At 42.1% G+C, this 27,699-nt stretch overlaps 1 protein-coding gene and 1 non-coding gene across 10 annotated transcripts in view; both read right to left on the bottom strand.

Moving 5' to 3' along the window:
- The window catches only part of EIF2AK4 (eukaryotic translation initiation factor 2 alpha kinase 4), a 97,353-nt gene extending 85,417 nt beyond the window's left edge, over nt 1-11,936 (bottom strand). For 4 of the 9 annotated variants that reach the window (XR_008299233.1, XM_053224173.1, XM_053224172.1 and 1 more), the window contains exons 1-2: nt 11,700-11,936; nt 813-925 (exon numbers count right to left, since the gene is read on the bottom strand). Coding sequence is in view for 7 of the 9 variants with exons in the window: in XM_053224173.1 (XP_053080148.1) it covers nt 813-925; nt 11,700-11,843 (257 nt within the window). In the remaining 2 variants the exon portion in view is untranslated. Of the gene's footprint in view, nt 1-812; nt 926-3,157; nt 3,314-11,103; nt 11,185-11,699 lie in introns of those variants that run through there. The other 5 variants (XM_053224177.1, XM_053224174.1, XM_053224178.1 and 2 more) reach the window with 4 other exon arrangements.
- Nucleotides 11,937-18,673: 6,737 nt separating this feature from the next.
- LOC113602141 (U6 spliceosomal RNA) lies at nt 18,674-18,780 on the bottom strand. The gene has a single exon (XR_003423503.1). It is a non-coding gene; the product is annotated as a U6 spliceosomal RNA (small nuclear RNA).
- Between the last annotated feature and the right edge of the window lie 8,919 nt (nt 18,781-27,699).

A 27,699-nucleotide genomic window follows, 5' to 3' on the forward strand; every position in this document is an offset into this window, starting at 1 on the left:
AGCACTTCTAGTATCACTGGGTAGGGCCAGGGATACAGCAAGCCCTGCATGGTGGAGACTCATCAGCAGTGCCCCTAGTAACAGACAAAAGTCCTTTTTCCTCTAGGGAGTAAAACTTCCATTAGGTCCAGAAAGCTATTGCTACTCTAAGTTTTAACACCAACCACATTTTAAAACTAAGTATACAAGGGTTCTACTGGTTCTCACACGTTTATCTTTTTCTTTTTTTAATTTATTTTTATTTTTGGGGAGAGAGAGAGTGTGTGCACGCACGCACACACACATGCAAGCAGAGGAGGGGCAGAGGGAGATGGAGAGAGAGAATCCCAAGCAGGCTCCATGCTCAGCACGGAGCCCAACACGGGGCTCGATCTCACAACTCTGAGGTCACAACCTGAGCCAAAATCAAGAGTTGGACGCCTAACCAACTGAGCCACCCGGGTGCCCCATCCCTTTCTTCTAGATTGTTCCTCTTTCCAATTTAGGAAGAATTAAACAAAAATTAACACATCAGAAAAGAAGAAAAAAAGAAAGAAGAAAATTAACACATCAGAAAAAGCAAACAATTGGTCACGGAGCAAATATTAGTATCTGGAGTGACTGTTCTACCACTGTAAGCAGACTTAACATGAGACAGGTTTCATAAAAATGTTTACTGCTGATGTAGTTTTGGTGAAATACAGGTGACAGGGAAGGAAATTTTAAGTGGAATGCAGGCAGGAAGAAGGAAATACCATTAATGTCAATCTGTTTCCATGATGTCAAAACAGAGAAGTGATGTCACATCAAAAGGTATTCATAAATGTACTCACACATCTGGATAGGTTGGTGGGCATTTGACCCTCAAATCCACCTTCACGTATACTTCTTCACCAGTTAGGCCCTGAGGGTACAGAACTAAATTGATTTCAGGAGGCTCAGTGACCTAAAAGAGAAAAAGAAAATCTTTTTTTTTTTTTTTCCCTGCCCCAGAGAGCCAACCATGAGCAATTAAGATAATGACCATCTAGCTCTAATGTTCAACTTTTCAGATAGTACGTGTCGTTGTACTTTTATATAGGTGTTCGGTCATCTTTTCCTAAAGTGTGGCTTAAAAACAAAACCCGTGCCAGAGAGACTGCATTTTCCCTTCCAAAGTTATCTAAGGAGTGAGCCAAACATTCCACGTAAGCTTCCATTCATTCAATAGATGTTACTGAGCGCTGATCCCATGATTATGCATGGGTACTGATCTAGAGGCTAGGAGTACAGGGGTAAATTCAGACAGACAAGAGCCTAACTGGCCAATACAGATAAGAAGGCAAATGAGTATTCTCAGTAGTGATGAGTGCTGTAAAGAAAACAAGGCAGGGGTACCTGGGTGGCTCAGCCCATCAAGCATCCAGCTTCGGCTCAGGTCAGGACCTCACCGTTCCTGAGTTCCAGCCTCGCATTGGGCTCTCTGCTGTCAGCACAGAGCCTGCTTCAGATCTTCTGTCCCCCCCCCCCCCCACCGCCCCCGCCCCCGCCCCCCCCGCTCACTCTGTCCCTCTCCTGCTCTCTCTCTCTCAAAAATAAATCAACATTAACCAAAAAAAAAAAAAGAAAGAAAGAAAAGAAGGCAAAATGATAGAGTCAGACAGGTGTGCCAAGGACCTCTTGAGCAGGAAGAGTTTCAATTGGAATCTGAGTAATGAGATAAAAACAAGTGAAAACCTTATCATGGAAATCTGATGGCTCTTCTAACTTGGACATGCTTTCATCCAACTGCTTTTCGCCAAATAACTAAATATTCTATTTATTGTTCTTTAACTTATTAAATGTGTTTTTTCCAAAAAAGGTCTGAGGCAGCTGATATTATCTATAATATCTATAATTATCTATAATTTCATCCCTGAGAGAAGGGACGCTGAGGGAAGAAACGTGTACTCTCCTGGTCCAGGCACTTCACCAACTCTGCCAGGTAGGCCCCATCTCCGTTCTACAGAGCAAGCAGCTCAGGCTCAGAAAGTTTCCGTTTCTTGCCCACAGGTACACGGCGACAAGGCCAGATTTCAGATCCAACCTTGACTCCAAACCTGTGTCTTTCTCATTAGCTGCTCCCTTGCTAGTGCCGATCCGAGTTGCTGGGGCTGAGCCTTGACTTTGTCTTGAAACACACAAGTAGGCAGGGCAAAAAGGGAAATGTGACATTCTTTCACACTTCCCAGAAAAGGAAAGGCATAAAAATCTTTCAGGGGCAAGAAAGCACTTAGCAACACTAAATTCTAACGGATGTTTACAACACACGGTACCCCGAATTACATAATAAACAAAATTCTCATCAACCATGCGTATAAAATACATAAGGTCAGTTTTCATGAGGCTTTATCCTAATCCTTGCTAAAAGTTGCGGTAAGGCTCTGCGTGGTCCTGGAAGGGTTAAACACCCTGTGAGCCAGGAGGTCTTTTATCTACTCATTCAGCCATCACGCCTCATCACCCACACTTATTGGGCATCGCTCTGTCAGGCACTGGTAGCACACCAAAGAGAGAAAACAGACGTGGTTCCAGCTGTCACGGAACTTGGGAACACAAATAATAAATACACAGGTTCAAGTTCGGAAAGTGCTGTTGAAGAGAAGGTGTGATGCTCTTGAACAGGGATGGAATAGGGCACCCCAAAATACGCCACTTTGGCATAAGCATTATTTTGAGCTAAGGGTGCTTAAAAACAGAAGGTGCAAGAAAGGCCCTCCAACCTTCTCTTTTCTTCCTGAAAGCAGGCGATAAAACTCTCATGTGAAAGATGCCCTCCTATATTAAGAAGGAAATCTTCTCACTACCAAAGACAGAATATCGAGGCCAAGAGGATTCTGTACAAACAGAACTTGGTAAAAGGACTCTTGTCTTTCTTCAGCCTCCCCAGGTTTGTTAGTTACTTTTCCACAATTCCCTCTCTTTGTTCAACCCACCATCTAAACACTGAGGTCTGGCCACTTCTTTGGGTCTTCATTTTCCTATGGGGTTTCCTAACTACGTGTAAAAAATCTGTATGCTATTCTCCTGTCGATCTGCCTCATCTCCTATCAATTAAATTCTCATATCTAGCCAGAGACCCCTAAGAAGACAAAAGCAACATCTTGTCTCCCTACACTCTAATTCGAGAACGACTGGCAGTGGATGTGAGGGAACATACTTGGACGTAGTCATCAGGAAGACCCATCTGAGGACATCACACCTAAGGTGAGACAAGCCAGAGACGGAGCATTCCAGACAAGGGAAAGGCACGTGAAGAGGTTCAAAGTGAGCAAGAGGTTGGTGTATTCCAAAAACCAAAGGGAAGCCAGCATGCCTGGAACAGAGGAGGGATGCAGAAACCAGGTAAGCAGGTGTGATGAAGATCGGCCGGGGCACAAAGGGCCTTGGCAGCCAGGTGAAATATCGGGCAGGGTTTTAAGATGGGAATGATATGATCTCACATTTATTTTGAAAGACCACTTTGGTGGCTGAGTAAAGAGTGAACAAGGTAGAGTAAGAGCAAGAGTCAAAAGCTACTGTAACAATTCAGCCTGTGTTGGTAGCAGAGGAGAAAGAAGGTGTACGTGAGATAAGGTGGACAAAAAGACTGGGTCTCCAGGGAGGGAAACGGAAGGAACGGGCCTTGTCCCAGATGCTCCTGAGGTGGAACAGGATGAGGACAGAGACCATCCCCTGCTGGGGTAACACGGGCCTGTAGGTGACCTTGCCAAGAGCAGGCTCCACAGGCACCGAACGCAGACCCTGGTGTGACGAGGGGTGAAGGTGAGACTCAGTGAGTCTAGACAAGCCCTTCAGGGAGGTTTGGGTTTGGGCATTAAGTGCACAGAGAATGGGGCCACAGACAGAGGAGGATGTGAAAGCAAGGGAGGTATCTCTTGTTCCGTCTTTAAAGATGAGAGATACTAGAGCGTGTGAGGATGCTGATGGGAAGGAATACTACAGAAGAACTGGAAAGAGACACAATTAGGACCTATCAGAGGGCAGACAGCCATGGATCCTGGGCAAAAGAGAGACAGACAGGAGGAGGGGCCCTTCTTTAGAATGACAGAGGAACGTGAGAAGAACAAGCAGGGAGAGGCTGGTGGGTTTCCGCGGAGGAGCCTCAAAGGTTTGAGTGTGAGACTGAACAGGGCTCCAGGCCTCCTAGTTCCCCTCTAACCATGGCAGACAGCGGTTCCCTGCTCTATATATTAGACAGAACTTTGCATAGGAAGCATGTAGCTGCTAAGAGCAGCTAAGATACTTAGTTGCTAGGAAGAAAAGGAAAGATTATTGCCATGACCAGCCAGTCTTCTTCAACAGACTCACTTTTGGAAAAACTTTTTATTATGGAAAATTTCAAACGAGCTGGTAAGGATACAATGAACTCCATGTGCCTACCATACAGTTTCAACAATTACCTACTGATGGCCAACCTTGTGTATCTATATGTTACCCCTACCCGCAAACACCACCTGAGATTATTTTGAAGTAAATCTTTCCAACCAGTCTTTGCTGTTACTGTTATTCATTTTCTAACAAGAATCCAGCATGGTAGGGATGTAAAAATTGAGAGAAAGTCTAGATTCAAACAAAATTTTACCAGTGCTTTCTCCACCAGATCAAACCTTTTCAGCCTTTCTCATCTTACAGGCCACAAAGTTTGGAAAGACATTATGATCACCAACTTATCATTTTGTCAAGAGGATACTCTTTTGGGAGCGCCTGGCTGGCTCAGTCAGTTAAGCATGAGACTCTTGATGTCAGGATTGGGAGTTCAAGCCCCATGTTGGGCATAGAGAGCTTACTCTAAAAAAAGAGAAAGGAAGGAAGGAAGGAAGGAAGGAAGGAAGGAAGGAAGGAAGGAAAGAAAAGAAAGAAAAGAAAAGAAAGAAAGAAAAGAAAGAAAGAAAAGAAAGAAAAGAAAGAAAGAAAAGAAAGAAAAGAAAGAAAGAAAAGAAAGAAAGAAAGAAAGAAAGAAAGAAAGAAAGAAAGAAAATACATTTTTGCTCCCTATTATATATTCATTTCAGAAAACAGAGAATGCTTTAGTATCAAAAGTAGGAGGGGGGTCAATTTATCTTATACTAATAAATCTTCACTTAAAAAAAAGAATATGGGGCCCTGGGTGGCTCAGTCAATTAAGCATCCAACTTTGGCTCAGGTCATGATCTCACGGTTCCTAAGTTTGAGCCCCATGTCAGGCTCTCTGCTGTCAGTGCAGAGGCTGGAACCTGCTTCAGATTCTGTGTCTCCCTCTCTGCCTCTCCCCTGCTCGTGCTCTGTCTCTCTCTCTCTCAAAAATAAACAAACATCAAAAAAAAATTTTTTTTAAGAATAAAAATAAAAAAAAAAATCTTCACTTACACATTATTCTGCCTTTCATTTTCTAGCTTGGCTGTTGACCAGTGAAAATTTTATTTCAGAACAAACCAGTGAGAATATTGCTCTAACTCTGTATGACTAATAGCTTACAAGAGGCCAAAGAAATAGGTAAGAAAATGAGGGGAAATGCCACACAAACGGTTTTCTTAAAGTAAAATACTCAGCACCTGACAAGCCCAATGTACGATGGGCAAGTCAAGATGTTATAATGCAAGCACACCACCCAGGAGTTAACAGCAGATCTTCTGTTTTTGAAGCAACAAAACGAGAGTAGCCCTCTATAGCTTCAAGGAGCAAGAATTAGGTCAACGTAAGCAGAACTAAAATTATCAGCAAGCTGCGTAAGTAGAAACTACAAACGTAAACCAAAGGATAGGTCTTTCCTGGGCCCAGGGTGGAAATGAACTTCCAGCACACAGACACGTACCCCATGAAGTGAGGTATCCCCGGACAGGTAAGAAAGCAGATCTGGTTTAACATTCCCTTTTGTCTTCATCAAGGAAGTGAAAAGTGTATGTCAGTGTAACTAGGCCTTACAGGAAATGGTACAGAGAGCCCTTCACTGTGCACCCAGAGTCACGGGAACAGGAAGCAACCTTCAGAAAAACGAGGCCGATTGGGGGATTACACAGGTTGAAGATACTCTTTACTAAAAGGAATGCTTCATGAAGCACAGCGAATCCAGTTACAGATTGCTGGCAAGCCTCAGGGGAGGAGGCCTCTGAGGCAGTACCTGAAGCACAAGGGGGAACAGCATATACAGAACACTGGGGCCTAAAGAAGTTGTAAGCACCCTGCAGACCCTCCTGGGCTGGACCAGCCATACACCATGCAGGTCTAGTAGTGTTCCCGTTATTTCCACAACAGGACACCAAGCACAGCAATGACAATGGCAGTGAGCCAGGTAATGTCAAAAACAAACTTTGAGGAAGAGGAAGGAGTTTTGTAACAAAGTGAAGAGACTCCTGGGTGCGTAGAGGTTGCAGAGCTTTACCAGGCGCACGAGCCCAGTGACGGGGGCTTGGATGAAGGAACAGACCGAGGCCACTGAGGAATGACATACTACTGGACAAAATCTACCAGCTTGTCTGGATCTGAGTACCCAGTAAAACTAGCTCCAAGAGCGGGGCACTGAGCTATCAGGTGTCTGCTACCTTTTTTTTTTTTTTTTTTTTTTTTTTTGAGAGAGACAGAGCACAGTGGGGAAAGGGCAGATAGAGAGACGAGGGAGAATCCCAAGTAGGTTCTGCACTGTCAGTGCAGAGCGTGACATGGGGCTTGAACTCATGAACCGTGAGACAGGACTTGAGCCAAAATCAAGAATCCGGTTCCCCAAGTGACTGAGCCACCCAGGCACCCCCAGGTGTCTGCTACTTTCAAGGCCTTTATCTTTGGCTCACAATTTAACTGGATCAGAATGATATTCTTCTCCATAGGACATAAACTTCAGGGTATTTCCCAGCAGACTATTAATTGTTCCCCCAATATCTATTCTCTCCCTATTTCTTGGCAACAGAGCCCCTGATTTTTTAGTTGGATGCAATCCTTTGCAGCTAAGTGTGGCCATTGGGTTAATCTCTGGCTAATAAGATGAAAGAACTAACACAGGCAACTTCTTCATCCCTATCTCCTTCCTGCTGACTGGAATGCAGATATGATGGTTGGAGCTCAGGCTGCTATTTTGGACCATGAACAGCAATTTAGAAAAAGCCCTAGACCCCAGACTTCTGCGTGCAGCAAACTGAATTTTGTTAAGTTTTCTTTAACATGTAGCCAAAGTGAATCCTACCCAATACAGGCACATTGGGGGGGGGGGGGAAGAACAGTCCAGAAAAAGTGACTTTAGACATAAGAACAGACTATTTGCCAGGCTTTCCTTGAGCAAACTGGGAGGCTTCTCAACATGAGAAGAGGCTTTTAGACAAGCTATGTTTAGGATATCAAGCATTAGCTCACATTAAAGCATTCAAGGAGTCCTGGAGCTGAACAGGGCTCCATTAAAAATGATGTAACAATCAGGATGTGCTGGGGAGGGGGTAGGGAGGGGATCCTTTGTGCATTTGAAAGATAAATGGTTATTAGAACAGTGTTGGTAAAGTTCTCTCACTTCACCTACACAAGGAAATAACAAATTCCTGGAATATCTGCGGACAAATAAAATAAGGGATAATCAAAAAAGTTTGAGAACACCAAGGAAGAGGAAAACACAATGCAGAACGTATCAGATACAAAATATATTAACTATAAAATATACATGAGAAAAAAACCAATTTGTTTCAAAGATTAAAATGCAAGTGAAATGAAAGCAGCATAAAAAGTAGCAATGGAAGCAACTATAAAATAGAAGTTGTATGTGCTTCTCCTTGGGATCCTGAAGCCAGATGCTCTCCACTGTTACAGAGGAGCCCACAGCCAATGCCCCCACACATCCCCTGCTGCTGAGTCTGATGTGCTTTTCTCTGGGCACTTCCTAACACTCAGGGCCAACAAAATAAACTGGTTTTCGAATGTGTCTCTTTTTTCCTCATTAAGATAAAAAACAAAACAAAACAAACAAAAAAAACTTCTGCACAGTGAAGAAAACAATAATCAACAAAACTAAAAGGCAACCGAGGGCATGGGAGGCGATGTGTGCAAATGACGTACCAGATAAAAGGTTGGTATCTAAAATAAACAAAGAATTTATCAAACTCAACACACAAAGAACAAATAATCCAGTGAAGAGATGAGCAAAACACATGAACAGACATTTTTCCAAGGAAGACATCCAGATGGCTAACAGACACATGAAAAGATGCTCAACATCAGTCAGGGAAATACAAATCAAAATCACAATGAGATACCACCTCTCACCTGTCAGAATGGCTAACATTAACAGCTCAGGAAACCACAGATGTTGGCAAGGATTTGGAGAAAGGGGAACCCTCTTGCATTGCTGGTGGGAATGCAAACTGGTGCATCTGCTCTGGAAAACAGTGTGGAGGTTCCTCAAAAAATTAAAAATAGAACTACCCTATGACCCAGCAATTGCACCACTAGGTATATATCCAAAGGATACAAATAGGTTGATTTGAAGGGGCACATGCACCCAATGTTTATAGCAGCACTACTGACAATAGCCAGATAATGGAAAGAGCCCAAATGTCCATAGACTGATGAATGGATAAAGAAGCCTGATAAGGCAGCCTGCTTGGGATTCTCTCCCTCTCTCTGGCCTCCCTCCTCTCAAAAATAAATAAATAAAAACAAACAAACAAATAAATAAATAAAAACAAAGTCATGAAAGAATTAAAAGAAGGAGTCCCTGGATGGCTCAATTAGTTAAGTGTCCGATTTCAGCTCAGGTCATGATCTAGCGGTTAGTGAGTTCAAGCCCCCCATCAGGCTCTCTGCTGTCAGCTTGGAGCCCACTTCTTATCCTGTTTCCTTCACTCTGCCTCCTCCCTCAAAAATGTTTTAAACATAAAATAGCTGACAAATGAATAAGAAAAAAAAAATACATGAGGTGCTTGGCTGGCTCAGTCAGGTAAGTGTGTGACTCTTGATCTCAGGGTTCTGAGTTTGAGCCTCACACCGGGCACAGAGACTACTAAAAAAATTAAAATAAAGTAAAATAAAATAAAATAGACAATACAGCAGGAAAAAAAATGTTTCATCCACCTACTGGCAAAGATGAAAAAGCCTGACGTTCACAATATTGGCAAAAATGTAGGAAAACAAGGACTCTCGTATACTGTTGGGAGGCCCAAGGACAGAAGCAAGCTTTTGGGAGGAAACTTTGCAATGGACAGACATCAGATTATAAATAAACAGACCTAGGGGCGCCTGGGTGGCTCAGTCGGTTAAGCGGCCGACTTCGGCTCAGGTCATGATCTCGCAGTCCGTGAGTTCGAGACCCGCATTGGGCTCTGTGCTGACAGCTCAGAGCCTGGAGCCTGTTTCAGATTCTGTGTCTCCCTCTCTCTGACCCTCTCCCGTTCATGCTCTCTCTCTGTCTCAAAAATAAAATAAACGTTAAAAAATTTTTTAAAAAAATAAATAAATAAAATAAATAAACAGACCATTGCTGACATGGAAAATAAACCAAAATAATTAATAATAAACATGTAACTCTAGAGTAAATTAAATTTTAATCTAGTAGTATCTGATCTTTAGTATATAAAATAATTTTTAGCGTTCACTCCCAAAATGTTTACAAATGATATACATATGCTCGTAAACTGAAATCTACATAATAACACATCCCCCCAAAAAGTTAAAGAAACCTGAAACTTATTCAGGTCAATAAATTCTGATCTGAATTTATTGGCAGCAAAATCGGCAGCAAATTGGCAGCCTGACATGATGAGGCTATTAAAAGCCTTTATTGATCCCAGTCAGTGTGAATAGCTGAACATTCACATTTCATTGTGTTTAATTCTGGATGCTGCCCCCCACCAGCCCCACACCAAGGTATGGAATGTGCACACAGGGAAGTGAACACAAACACTTCTGAATTTTTAAAACTAACAGATCGCTAGCGTTTTCGAGAAAGGATTGTGGACCTGCGTAACCTCTCCGTGAAGACTGGCAAACAGCAGGTGATAATAAGTACTTGTTGAATGACTACACTTCTGCTTCTTGTTAATGGCCATCAGTTATTTGCCTGCAAGGCCTATGAAAGTATAGAGGCTATTCACCCTGGGCCAGGAGCCACAGACAGCTATCTGAATTCTTCTGCCAGCCTTTTATTGCTTTTGTTTGCTTTTGTTAATCTTCTTTCTTGTTACAAAGACCACCAACTGTAAATTCTGGGATTACTGATATCCCCACGTACAGCAGCACCTTTTCCTTTCATTTTTCTGCAGCCTTAGAACTTGATAATTAAGCGTGTATAAGTAAATAAAGCAGCTTGGAAGGGAAGTCTTACAGGCTTTGCCTGGAGTACAGCGGGTACACTTTATAACTCCCATTTCGGCTGTTTAGTGGGCCTATGTCCTGATTCTCAGTGTTTAGAAAGAGAAGTTACCAGATCGCCAGAAAGTTATGTATATTTTATTTTAGTATAAGGGGGATATTTACCTTTTTTACTACTTCAGGTTAAAAAAAAAACTCTTGAAATTTAAGCACTAGAAAAGTAAGGTCCCTGGGGTGCCTGGGTGGCTCAGTTGATTAAGCATCTGATTTCGGCTCAGGTCATGATCTCAGGGTTCGTGAGTCTGAGCCTACACCAGGCTTGCAGAGGTCATCAGAGCCTGCTTGGGATCCTCGGTCCCCCCCCCTCTGCCCCTCTCCCATTCACACCTGTGCTCCAGGCACTCTCTCTTTCTCTCCCAAAAATAAACAAACATTTAAAAAAGAAAAAAAGAAAAGTCCGCTCTCTGAGGACCGGAGGTTTGATCTGTTTTGCCCTGGGCTGTTTCCCTGATGGCTGGAATAATAAATATTTAATGAAGGAAGAAGCCCTTGGGGAGAGAGGGAGAAGGTTTGGCTCTGAAAGCTACAAAGAAGATCCGGTTTGTTGAGGAAATCCTGGATGTGTCCATAAGACAGATGTGAAATGCAGGAATTACAGGCAGATGAAGGAAGGTCCTGCTTGTTAAATGACAATACTCAGAGATAATTCTCCAAAATTGGGGGAAAAACCATCAGGGTCAGTGTATAATAAGCCTTCACTCCATGACAGAAAGGGAAATAATATTTTAAACCAAATGTCATTTAAAAGGTCTAACTCAGCGCACTCCTTTTCACTCTCCTTACCGCCAAGATGAATATATTCTATATACTCTCTGGTAAGTTCCTTCAAGGAAGTTCCTCCACCTCCGAAAACAGAGAGGACACCTGGGGAGTACAGTGGGGTATAACACGACTTATAGTTTTGAACACAAGGGAAGGTGAGACTTGAAGAGAATTCTGACTGGGGGGATCCGTAAGGTCTGTGAAAGTCGCCCAAAGCGTTCTCAGAACAAAGTTGCAATCATCTCTATGATACGCTGTTGTATCAAATTCAAGGGCTTGGGCGGTGGCGGGGAAGGACAAGGCTGGAAGGAGGCAGAGATGTTACGGGGTGTCAGTGGAAATGAGAAGTAGTGTCAGGTGAGGGAGGAGTCCACCTGGAGACAAGGCTGTGAAAGAATTCGGCCCAGGTGGGGGTTCCGGAGACCAGCCAAACGGCTGCGGGTGCAAGGACCAAAGGTAAGCGTGGGTGGAATCGGGAGAGCCTAAACCACTGAAGAATCCCAAAAAGGGCCTGTGGCTCGGCCTCTGCAAGGCCGGGCCTGGCCTAGCCAGGGGAAGTCACAAGAAAAGGCTGGGCCGCAACACGCCAGCACCGCCCGGGCCAGCCACGTTCCTACCGATCTGCACGCGTCCGGCCGCAGGTCCTGGAAGTCGGCGCCGTAGATGGCCTCCAGAGCCTGCAGCTCGTGCTCCTGCCGCTGCGGGTAGCTCTCCGGCGGTTCGTCCGGGCCGCGCCCGGGGCCCCCACGGCCCCCAGCCATGGCGACGCGGAGGCCCAGGCCGGGAAGCCGTGCGGTGGCGGTGGTGGGCCCGGGGCGGGCTCCGGAGCTGGGCTGGGCTCTCCAGACTGGCCGTGGGCGGGGTTCGGCGCCGGGGGCGGGGCAGTGGGAGGGGTTAGGCGCCGGGGGCGGGGCCCCACCGGGGACAGGCCCTGGGGCGGAGCGAAGCTCCCCAAATTGCCTCCAGCGGCGGGAGGAGCTCCAGCAAGGGAGCCAGGGAACAATGGGCGGGATACGGCTTTGCACCGGTACATTGCGGGAGAACTAGAGCAAAGGAATCTGCAGGAACGTGAGAAGGTAAATCAGTTACAATGAAATGATAAGGGCAAATATTTTCACGAAATAAGTCTCTTTAACAGAAATGCCTCGGGCTTCTTTACGTTAGCACAGGTAGTGACAAAGGGCAGACTTTGATGAATTTTCAAGGCACTTAGGGTCTAACCTTGAACCTTCCCAGGAGACTACTAGGAGTAAAGATCGTGACCTCTACTTCCCGTCTCCCCAGCTTCGTGCCCCCAGAGTCAACCCCTTAACGATGGATTCAACATCCCGTGCATGTCCTGTCCCTACATTCCCATCTTTAAGAATCTCCGGTACCACCTTGCAATTTCAGTTGAAAAATTCCTTTCCCTCAGGCATCTTCATGAGCTAGGGTCCCCTGAAGAGAATTATGTCCGATGGCCAGTTTACTTAATGTGAACCTAGGAGGTCTTTCTGTTATATCCTGCCTCCAATCATATTTTTTCAAGTTTATAAAATAAACTACCTACCTAGACGTCATGGCACTTCATTTTCAGTTACCTACTAATGCAGCGCGTCAATTAAGAATAATCATATTAGGGACACCTGAGTGGCTCAGTTGGTTGCGCTTCCAACTTCAACTCAGGTCATGGTCTCACGGTTCCTAGGTTCCAGACCCCACTTTGGGCTCCTTGCCCCCCCTTGGGAGTCCTGGAGCCTGCTTTGGATTCTGTGTCTCTTCCCCCACCCCCGCCCTTTCGGCCCCTCCCCCACTCGTGCTTTGTCTCTCTCAAAAATAAATACACATCTTTTAAAAAATTAAAAATGAAAAACAATAATCATATTACTGGGGCACCTGGGTGGCTCAGCTGGTTAAGCGCTGGACTTTGGCTAAGGTCAGGATCTCATGGTTCCTGGATTCAAGTCCTTATCAGGCTCTGGGCTGATAGTTTAGAGCCCAGAGCCTGCTTGGGATTCTGTATCTTCTTCTCTGCCTCTCTCTCTCTCTCTCTCTCTCTCTCTCTCTCTCTCTCAAAAATGAATAAACATTAAAAAAAATAATCATATTACCTCAAGTTAGATTTCAGGTCTCAGTGACACTTCTTTATCTACCTTTCCTACCCCTGTACTGTTTGCTAAATAATGATTGCTTAAGTATCTTGCTGTCATTTATCACTCAATTCTGGCCCAGATAACACCCTTATCTGGCTCAGATAATGTGATAACACAAATGTGATCCTTCGACCCAAGGCTTCTTCAAACCATCTTTTCCTTCTGTCCCTTGGGATTCGTTTCCCCACCCCGCCCCGTGTTGTCTAGGTAAATGGTGCCACCCTGCCCACCTTGGGCCAAACCAACAAAGAGGGATTCTGCATTCCTTTTCTTTCAACTTTCACATCCAGGTAGTCCATTTCTTCAGTCTGTCCACTTTATTCCCTCCCATTACCACTAACTTAGTTCAAGCCACTATCACCTCTTCCTTGGATGACTTCAACAGCTCAAAAAACAGTCACTGTTTTTCATTCTTGCCCCACTTGACATTTTTTCCTATTGTATCCAGAGTAATGTTTCCAAATCACAAATATGATACCACTACAATCTTTACAATCCTTCCATTTCTCCATTGGTGTTTCATTTAAAAACTCTCAAATTATGGAAAATTTGAAACATATATCAAAGTAGAAGAAATATTATAATAAACCCTCCTGTACTCATCACCCAGCTTCAACAATGATAGATGTCTTGCCAGTGTTATTTCATTTGTCACCTTCCATTCCACCTCCCTGAGGATTGAATCTCAAAGAAAATCTCAAACATCATTTTTTTTTTATAAATACTTAGGTATGTATCTCTAATATGCGAAGACTTTTTACAAACATAATGTCATCCTTACAGATTAAAAATGTAACAATTGTTTAACATCATTTAATACCCATCTATGTTCAAAATACTCTATTTGTCTAAAATTGGAATCTGTACTGGATGATGGACCTATAAATGACATAAAGCAATCAGCAAAATTTGAGGGGGGATGGTGTGTGTAGATTAGATGGCAGGAGTATGTTAGTGTTCATTTCCTGACATTAGTTGTACTCTGGTCACTTAGAAAAACGCCCTTGTTACTAGGAAATTTCCACTGCAGCGTTAATGGGTAATAGGAATATGCAGTTAGCTCTCAAACGATTCAGAAAATAGAGGGAGAGATGATGATAAGTCACATGCAGAATATGGACTATTGGGGAATTTAGTAAAAGGATATATGAAAGTTCTTTGGACGATTCTTGTAACTTTTATGTAAGTTTGAAGATATTTCAAAGTTGAAATTTCACAATAAAAGAAACTGACAAACTGTTTTCCAAAGTGGTTGTACCATTTTAAATTCCCACCAGTTTAGGGGAGTTCTAGGTATTTTACATCCTTGCTAGTAATCGGTATTGTCAGTCTTTTATATTTTAAACCTTGTAATAGGTGTGTAGTAATAATTCACTGGGTCTTAATTTACATTTTCCTAATGACTAATGATGTTGAGCATTTGTTCTTGTGCTCATTTAGCATTTATATTTTTGGTCCGTTCAAATCTTCTGCCCATTTTATTTATTTATTTATTTATTTATTTATTGATTGATTTATTTATTTATTTATTGATTTATCTGCTTAAATTTACTTATTTTAAGTAGATTCCATGCCCAGCAGGGAACCCAATATGGGGCTTGAGCTCAAGACTTTGAGATCAAGACCCGAGCTGAGATCAAGAGTTAGATGCTTAACTTGACTGAGTCAGCCAGGTGTTCCTCTTCTGCTCATTTCAAAACTTGAGTTACTTGTTTTCTTATCATTTTGTTTTGAGAATCCCTTATATGTTCTCAAAGTAAGTCCTTTCTCAGATGTATGATTTACAAAGCTTTTCTCCCAGTCTATGGTTTCTCTTTTCATTCTCTTAACAGTGTTTTACAAAAAATTTAGTTCTTTTTTTTAATTTTTTTTTAACGTTTTTATTTATTTTTGAGACAGAGACAGAGCATGAATGGGGAGGGGCACGGAGAGAGGGAGACACAGAATCGGAAGCAGGCTCCAGGCTCTGAGCCATCAGCCCAGAGCCCGACGCAGGGCTCGAACTCACGGACCATGAGATAGTGACCTGAGCTGAAGTCGGACGCTTAACCGACTGAGCCACGCAGGCGCCCCAAATTTAGTTATTTTATTTATTTTTTTGCCTTCCACCTCCCTCCCCCATGTAGTCCTTACTTTTGAGGAAGTGCAAATTTATCAGTTTTTTTCTTCTATGAATCATGTTTTATTGTGATATCCAAGAAATTTTTGCCTAACTCAAGATCACAAAGATTTTTCCCTATATTTTCTTCCAAAAGTTCTATAGTGTTAGGTTTTACATTTAGGTCCCAGCATGCAGTTTTAGTTAAAAACTTAAATATATACCTACCATATGACACAGCTATTCCACTCTAAGGTTTTTAACCCAGAGAAGCGAAGGCACATGTATGTGAATGTCCATGATACCTTCATTCCCAAACTGGAAACAATCCAAAATGCTTATCAAGATACAGGTGATGGAAAAATTGAGGTAAAAATAAATTGAGATCTATCAATATAATGGGATACTATCCAGCAATAAAAAGGAATACACTATCCATGTAGTAATAAAATAAAAGAATCTCAAAGTAATTGTGCTGAGTGAATAATGCCAGACATACATACACTATGTTCCATTTATATAAAATTCTAAATACAAACTTAGTAATAGAAGATAAGTGACTGGCTGGGATAGGGAGGATAGGGATAAGCCAGAGGGAGGGATTCAGAGGGACAAGAAGAAACTTTTGGGGCTCAAGAATATGGACATTATTTTGATCGTGGCGATGGTTATGCTCTCTTCAGCAGCACATATACTAAAATTGGAATGGTGGCGATGTTTTCACAGATGTATGCATGTATCACTATCAATCAGTACATTTGAGTATATGCAATTTATTGTATGTCAGTTATACTTTAATAAACTGTTAAAAGAAAAAGGTCATTGTTTTGCTTTGTTTTACAGTGTTGTGTTTTGTTTTGTTTCCCAAATCAAGATCCGGATAAAGTCCACACATTGCATTTGGTTGCTCTTTGTCATTTGGTTAGCTCAGCAGGCTTGGGATGTACAAACTCTGTACCTTCCAAAGGAAAGACTGGCCCTTAAGTGGATCCTTGGAGATAACTTCTGAGTCCTTGGGGCATCCAGCCTGAGAAGAGTATCACTGCATAAGTAGGGTTTACAAAGAACTTTTCAGAATACCCCAAGATTTTCTTGTTCGCCAGGCCTTCTCTAAACCTCAAGGAACAGTCTCTACTCTCCCATTTACTCCTTGCTTCCCCAAAGTACCTCTCCTGATCTTACCATTTCCCCTTCCCAAGGAAAAGATCCCAGATTGGCTGTTGTACCCCAAATCTTAAAAACCACAATCCCTTTCCCTTCATTTATTAAGGTTATTTTAACTGGATGGGGAATTCTGGGTCGATAGTTTTTTTCTTTCAGCTCTTGAAAACTGTTTTGCAACTTCCTTCTGGCCCATATGGTTTCAATGAAAACTCTGCTGTCATTCACACTGCTTTTTACCCTACGGGTAACATGGTATTTCTCTTTGGCTACTTTCAAGATCTTCTTCTTCTTCTTCTTCTTCTTCTTCTTCTTCTTCTTCTTCTTCTTCTTCTTCTTCTTCTTCCTCTTCTTCTTCTTCCTCTTCTTCTCCTCCTCCTTCTCCTCCTCCTTCTTCTTCTCCTCCTTCTTCTCCTCCTTCTTCTCCTCCTTCTTCTCCTCCTCCTTCTTCTTCTCCTTCTCCTTCTTCTCTTCTTCTTCTTCTTCTTCTTCTTCTTCTTCTTCTTCTTCTTCTTCTCCTTCTCTTCTTCTTCTTTTTTTGGTCTTAGGTTCCAGAGTTTGACCATGATGTGTCTTGGTGTGGATTTTTGCCACACCAAGCTTCTCGAATCTCTAGATTTTTGCCAAATATGGAAAATTTTCAACCATTACTTCTTTGAATACTTTTCCTGTGTCCTGCCTTCTTTTTCCTCTCCATCTCAGAGGTAAAGGCACTTATTTGTTCTTGAAGGTTGGTGGCCTGGCAGCCAGAAGCAGGAGAGGTAATATAGCTTCTGCTGTTCAAGAAAGTATGAAATAAAAATTACTTAGTGACTTTTGTATTACTTTGTGGGTATTTGTGTACATTTACACATTATATGCCCTAATGAATCTTGTCCTTTAAATTCTGGAATAAGTTAATATAAGTTAATAATATACTTTTATTCCAAACCTGTGCTATTAATTCTAAGTCAGACTATGAGTCATAGGATTGTATAGTCATATCTCAACTTTTAGCAAAGAAGATATTACTATCTTGATCATTTAATTAATCATAATAGGTCCGAGGTAACTTTTGACTCCTTCCAAAAAAAATCAAATTTATTCTTAAAGGATATATTTGTTGTGATCAGGGATATAGGAAAGGATGTGCTGGCTTCTGAAGTCACAAGATGATGCTGGAGTCACAAAAAGAGGTTGAGAAGTTCTGATATTCTTCAACAGCTAACCAGCTTCCCAGAGTGATTCCTTTAAAGGTGATAATACTCATGTGTATTTTAATTTTGGCATATTTGCTATTAAAAAATAGTCAGGTTTGTTCATGTGCATGTATGTGTGAGACTACTGAGGCTACCTGGGGGAGGGGAGTATTAAAGCTCCCACCTCCCAGATATTTGTGATAAATTTAATAGCAATTTATAGGTGTAATGACTATTACAAAATTAGGAAACTGAATTGAGAGACATATTCATGATTTATATCATTAGAAAACCATTTCCCAGTCCACATATTGAGATAATTTACAGTACATGGGAAGACTGTATCTTTTAAGCAGATTACTGCTTTGATGCAACTTAGCATATTAAAAACTAAGAACCACAAAGTAAATATATTTATCCCAATAATGTAAAGGCAAATTTCTGGACTTCTAAATCTTCAAGTGAAATTTTCCAAAGCCACACTGTCCTTTGCTAAATGCAAATTAAGTAGTTCTCACATTTTTTGCAATACAAGGCTTGTTAGGCAGTGTTTGATTTAAATATACAAAGAGAATTATTTTTCTCCTTTGATATTTGTTAAGTGTAAATAAACAGAAATGGATCTTATAAAGTTACCTTTTATTGATTTCTTATAATGTGCCAGCTACCGTTAGAGGTTTTCATTACTTGAATATTATATAGCCCACAAAATAACCTTACAAAATAGACATTTTAAAAAAGTAATCCCTACACTCAACAAGGGGCTCAAACTTGCGACCCTGAGATCAACAGTCACATGCTGTACTGAGCCAGCCAGATGTCCCCCAAATAGGCATTTTTATCCTTATTTGGTAGATGAGGAAACTAAACTTAGAGAGGTCATGTTAACTGCCCAGTGTCACAAATGGAAACAGTAGAGCAGGTATTCAAACCCAGGTCTAACTGACTCCATTCCCCAGAAATAAATCAATACCTTCCATTCCCAGAAATAAAATAAAGTCTGTGCTTTTTTTTTTTTTTTTTTTAATATGGAACACTTTATAAATTTGTGTGTCACCCTTGTGCAGGGGCCATGCTAATCTTCTCTGTATCATTCTAATTTTAGTATATGTGCTGCCAAAGCGAGCACAAGTTTGTGTTTTCTTAAATATGCAGGCCCCAGTTTTCATAATTATATCTGGCAGGATAGTCTGAGTTATGCCATGATATTGAGCAGCTCTGAAAATCTTGGTTGTTTAGTATAATCAAGATTTATTTCTCCCTCCTACAAAACTTGTTGTGGGTCTGGGTGGCTCATCAGGGCTACCCTCCCCTTATCCCAATCCACAGTGGTGGCTCAAAAATATAGGCTACCTCTGGGGCGCCTGGGTGGCTCAGTTGGTTAAGCATCTGACTTCGGCTCAGGTCATAATCTTGCAGTCCATGGGTTCGAGCCCCATGTCAGGCTCTGTGCTGACCGCTCAGAGCCTGGAGCTTGCTTCAGATTCTCTGTCTCCCCTGCCTCTCTGACCCTTCCCAGCTCATGCTCTGTCTCTCTCTCAAAAATAAAAAAACATAAAAAGGATTTTTTTTGAAATATAGGCTACTTCTGAGCCCATGTTTTATCTCTTCCAGTTCCACCCAAGATCCCTTCCACTACTGCAATGACAAGGCAGCAGAGAGACTTGAGAATCACAGCTTTACACTGCCACAGCCCAGAAATGATTTGTCACTTTTGCCCACGTATTGTTAGTCATAATAGTCACATGACCCTGCTCACTTGCAAGGGCAGCTGAGAAAAGTAGTCTGCTGCGTATCTGGAAGAAGAGAATAAGATAGTGTTGAAACCTAAGAATAGCTGCATAATAACATGCATTAGCCATGTCTCATACAGGCATAGAAATAGCCATGTGGAAATAGAACCCCTTGTTCCAGATGGGTAACCAGGGGCCATAAGGACCCCTCTTCTCTCTGCAGGCTGCTGCCTGGGCTTACCAACTCCAAACACTCCCTTTTCTCCAGCTTTTCTCTTCTTTTCACCTTTAGTGAGAGGCCACACAGGGGCAGGTGAGGATGTGGTGTCAGGGACCAGAAGGAGGAGGAGAAGACCCTCAGTGAAGAAAGGAGAGAAAGGAAAAAATAAAACCCCAGGCTCCTCCTCACTTACCCCCACATCTTGGGCTTTGTAATTATCCCAAATCCTATTCCTCTCTTCTTCCTGCTACCTAACCCCCTCCCGCTGTTTAATAAATGCCCAAGAAAGTTGGAATCTGGGAATTCTCGTGAACATAGATGAATCCTATTTTTTTTTTTTTTAATTTAAGTTCAAGTTAGTTAACATACAGTACAGTCTTAGCTTCAGGAATAGAACCCAGCGATGTATCTCCTACATATGACACCCAGGGCTCATCCCCAGAAGTCCCCTTCTTAACGCCCATCACCCATTTAACCCATCCCTCTACCTTCCACCCCTACAGCAACCCTCAGTTTGTTCTCTGTATCTAAGAGTCTCTATGGTTTGCCTCCCTCTCTGTTTTTATATTATTTTTCCTTCCCTTCCCCTCTATTCCTCTGTTGTGTTTCTCAAATTCCATGAGTGAAATCATATGATACATAGATGAATCCTATCATAGTTTATAATTAGGGAAAGACATGTTATTATCACCCACATGCAAATTTTGCCTACCACTACACCATAGTAATATAAGGAAACAAGAAAAGAGAGACAGAGTAGGCTTTTTAAAATTATCTATTACCTTATTTGTTCTAGTCAGACTTTAACTAATTGGATGAGACCCACCCACAGTAAGGACAGGAATCTTGACTCAGTCTGCAGATTCAATTTTTTTTTTTTTAATTTTTTGGTAATGTGTGTTTATTTTTGAGAGAGTGGCAGAGAGAAGGAGACAGAATCCAAAGCAGGCTCCAGGCTCTGAGCTGTCAGCAGAGCCTGATGCAGGGCTTGAACCCACGAACTGTGAGATCATGACCTGAGCTGAAGTCTGAAACGTAACTGCCTGAGCCACCCAGGTGTCCCTGAATAGTGTTTGGCCAAATACCTGAGCAAGTCAAGTGGTCTAGTCAAGTTGACACATAAAATTAACCATCATATCTATCTCACATGGTTCCAAGAATGAAAATCCCTAAGCAAATTCCAGTAGGTGTATGATTAAGAAAGGTGATTGGAGAAAGCTATGAGAAACTGTTCTATTCCACACTACTGTATTCCTGCCTTCCCAGCAAAAAGGCATAAACTTTTGTTAAATGAGTGAATTACTGGCATAAGAAGAATTACTGGCTCTTTTAAATGCCATGGAGACTAAAGAAAGTAGACCCAAAGACTAAGTAGGACCTTCCTGGGAGTCCTTAATCTCTAGAGCCTCTCACTCCTTTTTGTCCCCACTCTTCCCGAGAGCCCTATCATTATGTTTATTATTTCAGTAAGAAAATGGACCCTGAGTGCTAAAGAACTTATTTAAGAACTTTGGGAACACAGCTGTTTTAAGTTGGGAGAATGCCTTAGTAATATTATTCATTATGGGAAAGGAATGTTACTTGTGACAGTATTATCTAAGAGCCAGAGGTTTCTTATTTTCTCCTCCATTTCCCATTAAGACAGGGAAACTGAAAGACCCCATAAATGATGGCTTTTTTACTGTTGTTGTTACTATTCCTGCTAGGACCTGCACCCTGCCTTACACATGGCTTATTGTATGTCCTCTTTGTTTTTGAATTTTTAAAATATATTTAAATTTTTAAAATGTTTATTCATTTTTGAGAGAGACAGACAGAGAGAGACAGCATGATTGGGGGAGGGGCAGAGAGAGAGGGAGACACAGAATCCAATGCAGGTTCCAAGCTCCAAGCTGACAGCACAGAGCCCAATACGGGGCTCAAACTCACCAACCTTGAGATCATGACCTGAGCCGAAGACGCTTAACCAACCGAACCACCCAGGCACCCCACTGTATGTCCTCTTTGTAAAGGTGAAGGAGTTAATGAATGGTTACTTTGGAGGCTTCCAGCGCAATAGGCAACAGATAGGAGTGACTGGTCAAGGTCATCATGAATGTTTTCCAAGACCACTGACTCCTCACACCTTGATGCCAACACCCCTAGCTCCAGGGTGTAAGTGACTTATGGAGGACACTTGAGCACAACTTGTTTTGACCAATGTCTGGATGCCTGAGAGGACACATATGGCAGACCACCATCACCAATTAAAAAAAAAAAAAAACAGGGGCGCCTGGGTGGCTCAGTCGGTTAAGCGTCCGACTTCAACTCAGGTCACGATCTCGCAGTCTGTGAGTTCGAGCCCCGCGTCGGGCTCTGGGATGATGGCTCAGAGCCTGGAGCCTGCTTCCGATTCTGTGTCTCCCTCTCTCTCTGCCCCTCCCCCGTTCATGCTCTGTCTCTCTCGGTCTCAAGAATAAATAAACGTTAAAAAAATTAAACACAAAAAACAAAAAAACAGACTCCAAGCAATGACAAGACTCTTTTCTTTCCTTGCTGAGTCTCTCAGACATTCTATCTGTATCTTCTCTCTCTGTACATGTCTTTGATAAACATCACTCTCACTTCCTCTTGGCTAGTGTTTGATTTCCATCCTGTGCAAGGCCAAGGATCCTCCTGGCTGGTCCTGCAGAACCCCCTCTGCATCCTCAGACTCAGCTAGCCTGCATCACCATTATCTGACTTTACTGTAGTTCCAGAAATTTTACTGTAGTTTCAGAAATTTTTGGATAAAAATTAGGTAGCAAATAAATGTAGGCTTCTAGTCCTTCCACCTGCTTTTAGCCATGGCTGTGTACTTGACTGTTGTTTGGTATTAATATTGACCAGCTCATATCTACATAACACCTCGACATGGTAAGTAATTGGAGCAGACTCCAATTAGCTTGTTTTTTGTTTTTTACCTCTTCAGGTTTAATTCTGAAAAAATATATATATCGAAAAAGAGACCTTTTGAATGATTTTTTTGGACAAAATTTTCCTTAAATGGCCACAATATTTCTCTTTCCACATGCTCTTCTTACAATATAACTGTTACTTCTCCCATTAAGAAGTATAGTCACGTTCTCTCCCCTTAAATGTGTTTGTTTGTTTTCCATTGCTTCAACAAATAGAATATAGTGAAAATGATGTTATTTGACTTCTGAGATTAGGCCATGGAATTCAATGCATCTTCTGCATTTGAAAGAGGACTTCCAGCTACCTCCAAACATTCTAATTAAGTTCTTTCTAGCTTATTTCTTAACTCAGGCAAAAGACCCTATGGGCAAAGCATCCCCTGAGAGAAACTGAAGGTACTCCCTCAAGCTTGTTGCTTGAGGACTGCCCTGACCCAGCAACACCCTGCCCATGATAGAACTCAAGACAATGATCGACCTGACCTTCACTGTCCGCCTGCACATACCAACTGACCTTTGCCCTACAATTTCCTTATATAAACTTGGATGAATTTTCAGCCCTTTGGAGACAGTCTTTGAAATGCTAGTCGGCTGTCCTCCCAGCGTTGGTCTCACTGAAATAAATTCCTTTCTTGTCTCACCACTACTCATCTCTCTGCTTTTGATTTGGTGAGCGGTGACTGGCCCAACCTGGTCTGTTTGGGACACCCAGAGCTACGTGCTCTTGTACCCCTGTGCCCCAGCTATACCTTGTCCTCTTGGGACTTTCTCTTGGAGTGCTCATTTTTGGAACATAGTTGCCAGGCAGGGAGGAAGTCAAGCAACCAGATGGAGGGGCCACGTATAGGCATTCCAGCTCACAGTTCTAGCTGAAGTCCCAACAACAGCTAGCATCAACTGCCAGATGTGTGAATGATCAAGCCTTCAGATTCCAGACCCTGGCCTTGATTTTGAGCTGCCCCAGCCGATGTCATGTGGTGCAGACGAGCTGTTCCACTGAGCCTTGCCCAAATTGCATATCTGTGAGCAAAATAAGGAATAGGTGCTGTTTAGGCTACTAAGTTTGCAATGACCAGACAAGTATAAGTAACACTACTATAGACACAACTTCTGTTTAAATCATATCCAAACTCTTCTATCAATCTTGAATTCTCCTGTACTTAGTGAAAAGTTCACAAAGCACACAGCCATTGTGTACACACAGCCATTGCTACTCTATTCCTGTCCGTGATCTTATATTTTCACAATGCAATCCATCCCCAAGTCTGGGGATCATGGTCACCTCAGCTGATCAGGTTCCTTTTTTTTTAAATTTTGTTTTTAAGTAATCTCTACACCCAACATGGGGCTCAAACTTGTGACCCCAAGATCAAGAGTCACGTGCTCTACTGACTGACCCAGCCAGGTGCCCCAAGTTTAATTCTTGATTCTGTTATGGAACCAGGCTGGAACGCTGGCGGAAAAACCAAGCGGCACTCGGAGATCTTGGTGGATCAGTGACTTATTTAACACCGGCAGGCTCAGAGGAGACAGTTTTTCCAAAGATTTGAGTGCTGAATGCAAGCGGGAAGGGTCATTTATAGTTGTCAGCCTCCATATTTGTGTGTGTGTGTGTGTGTGTGTGTGTGTGTGCGCCCGCGCACACGCGGGGGGGGGGGGGGGTGGCTCGCATGCGCAGCAAACAGGGCAAGAAGAACTCGGAAGAGGAGTCTCTAAGCTAGAGACCAGAGCTTGTTTTAGTCCCGTCGACCATCTTATGGTGTAAAAATTTATTCATTTTCCCAACATTCCCCCCCACCCCTTGATGCCTTTTTAAAAATCTTTTATTAGGCATCACTTTTTAGCTCTAAGGGTTGTACCCTTGGAAGGCTAAGATACGTGCTCCAGTTTGGCAAGGAACAGTGTCTTCAATAAAACATACCAGGGTATTTAGTATACAAGGGCCTCTGGTCACAAGTAAAATTATGGAAAGCAGGAAGCCAGGATGCCCAGTCTGTGAGATCCCATCCTTTCCATTGACTGATACTTTCCTGTTGTCTATGTTGAATTCTTTGCTTGAGCTCCTTAACCTTAGTCCTGGCTATTCCTGATTGGCTTACAAAATAGCAACATCCCTCCCCCAGAGAGATACAAGTCGCTCCTTCTTCTGAAGTGAGGAGGTCAAGGGCTCGCCTATTTTGCAGAGACACTGCTGCCAGGGAGTTTATTTGGTTTGTAAGGTTACCAGAGATTCTGCCATCTGTCCCATGTCCAGCTTGTTGGTGCAGTCTCTATTAGCCCAATAGCAAGAAGCAAGATCAGGGCTATGACACCAGTAAGGGGCAAGGGCTGGCAGAGTTGCAGCCGAACCGAACCGCTGGGCTTGGTGCACATGTTGATTCCTCAAACTTCTGCCGTGCACAGGCCAGCCAGCTTCTGGGGTGTGGCTGGGGCAGGGCTGGAGATCTCAGGGGCCAGTGTCTTTTTGAGGGTCAGTTTAAGCAGGTTGACTGGATCTGGATCACTTTGCCAGGTTGAGGGTTCCGATGAGTTGGCCTTCTTAGCTCTGGAGTGATGGACCCATGGGGTGATACCTGAAACTGAATCCTCTATTTGGTTGTATGTCTGTAAAGTCCACCTCCAAGTCTTTGAAAGGGGCAGGTTTCTGGTAACTGTCAGATCAGATTTAGGGAAGATATGGTTTGCATATTTAGAGATCCATCCTGTTTTTCAGTTGTTTAAATAATAATATGCTCACGGGGTCTTATTATTATCCCCACAGAATAACAAGCACAGAAGATTGTCTTTACATGAAACACTGTGACAATTTTTCTCAAGTTTACCTCAAGATGTCTAGTTTAGGTAAACAACAAACATTTAAAGACAATCATAACTAGACTTTAACATCCATAACGGTGCATTGTTGAAACATAGTTTTTTCTCCCTAAAAAAAACCCCTTTCCAGAGATAGCCAAATTGAGACCAATGCATTTGTAGAACAAGTCCAGTCTTAACAAACCTGGCCTAATTATTTACATAAGCTCAGCAAGAATAGCAATTGATCATGAGGATCTTTTTTTTTTTTTTGTTTTAACATTTATTTATTTTTGAGATAGGGAGAGACAGAGCATGAACGGGGGAGGGTCAGAGAGAGAGGGAGACACAGAATCTGAAACAGGCTCATCAGGATCTTTTAAAGTTTGCTTTGCTAGAACCTTTTATGAAGAATCTCTGGGTTGAACTTTTAGTAGCCTCTCCAGGCCAAAAGCCAAGCCAAATACTTGCCATCGGACAGGCCTGCAATACCTGTAGAATTGGGTGAATTCCTCTTCATGAGGTCCCCAAGATATCCTGAGTTCCTGCACCTGCCAGGAAGTGACCTTCTTTACTCACCTGGTGAGGCTGTTGGGAACTCTGTAAGCAAGGCACCAGGCCAACATTTCCAAGGAGCTTTAAGGCTCCATGTTTCATAAAGCCAACCTTAGTTCCTTAAAGCTGTCTGGTCATATCTGAGTCTATGGATGTCACTCTCACATATGACATTCCAGTCAAAGCCTTGGTAAAATAACCAGTATTTCCAATGGTGACCTGTTACAAGATGAACAGGTTCTTATTGAACTTATGCAAACAATTGTAATTGCCATGAAAGAAAGAATACTCATTGAGGGTTTTTGAATTTCAGGGGAGTTATGTAGAGAGAAAAGATAAATGCTTCAGTTTACAAATGAATACTTATGACACTTCTGTATATCATAGATATCTTAAGAGAAAGTTTCCTTCATCTGGAAAAGCAAACATTAGAGAACCAGCAATATTTTCTTTTTTTTTTTAATTTTTTTAACGTTTATTTACTTTTGAGACAGAGAGAGACAGAGCATGAGCAGGGGAGGGGCAGAGAGAGAGGGAGACACCGAATCTGAAACAGGCTCCAGGCTCTGAGCTGTCAGCACAGAGCCTGACGCGGGGCTCGAACTCGCAAACCGTGAGATCATGACCTGAGCCGAAATCGGACGCTTAACCGACTGAGTCACCCAGGCTCCCCAAACCAGCAATATTTTCAATAAGAATCACAAAACTATAATCTTCCTCAGTTCATTTAATCCCATGTTCCTAATTCTTGTTCAATTTGAATGCAGCTTTTTAGTTCTGGAAATTCTTACCCGTTTTAGTATTAATCTTAAAGATGTCAAATACCTGTATGCGTCCCCAAAGTCCTTTTTATAAATCTCCTTGAAGAAGAAATACATTTTGTGAGAGAATAAGAACAATTATAAATGACAAAATCTCAGAAATGGACATTGTTAAAGATCTGATGAGAGTTCATTATGATGCAATTGACAAAGAAATTCAGTTATTTCTGTGACACATAGCACTTTAAGTAATCAGAATACTAAGTGATTACCTTATACCAAAACATTAAAACTTTAGGAACTGCGTATATATTTGGCAGTTACAGTATTTACCTGTGCAAAACAAGCTAAGTTTTATCATTGTACGACAGTGCCTTTCCAAGTAACTTAGCATCCCAAATAAAAGGGCCTAATTGGTCAAAAAGACTTCATTTACCATTTAAATCCTGGGAAGTTTGTTAAAACCTTAGGAAGTTATAAGTACATCCTAAATAGGATTACAGATCATTACAAATCTTAAAACTTTATTCAGCCACGGTGGCAATAAAAGATCCTAAAGGTGAATGTATAGCATTATGTAGTAGTTACCAAAACCTAGCTCCTTTCACATTGAGAAGTTTTAACTAAGTAATCAAAGACCTGATAAAGATGAAACCTAAAACTTTGGTTTTCCCGGAAGACAAAACTTTGTTTGCATTGTCTTCTCAAGAGCAGATCAACAGTCCAAGAAAACTTTGTCATCTGAGCAGAGAGAAAAGCAGAATTTCAACCTTATATCAGCGTACTTTTAAAATTCCATTCATCTCAACCTTAGTTCATCCTGAGCACACATAACATTCCTTTCCAAAGATTTTCCTTCATGAACCTTCTACAACTTTCCTTTGCCTTCAAATTTTATCCCAAAGCCATTTCTCTCCAAATAACCAATCTCATTTAGGGCAAAATTACTTTCTTCTACCCTCAACAAAAATGTATTTCCATTCCTTATACCTTTCTTACATACCTCCTACTTTCCTACACACAGGGTTGCTTTTCTTATTTCCATCAGTC

This window comes from Acinonyx jubatus, chromosome B3 (assembly GCF_027475565.1).
Source record: "Acinonyx jubatus isolate Ajub_Pintada_27869175 chromosome B3, VMU_Ajub_asm_v1.0, whole genome shotgun sequence".
Lineage (NCBI taxonomy): Eukaryota > Metazoa > Chordata > Mammalia > Carnivora > Felidae > Acinonyx > Acinonyx jubatus.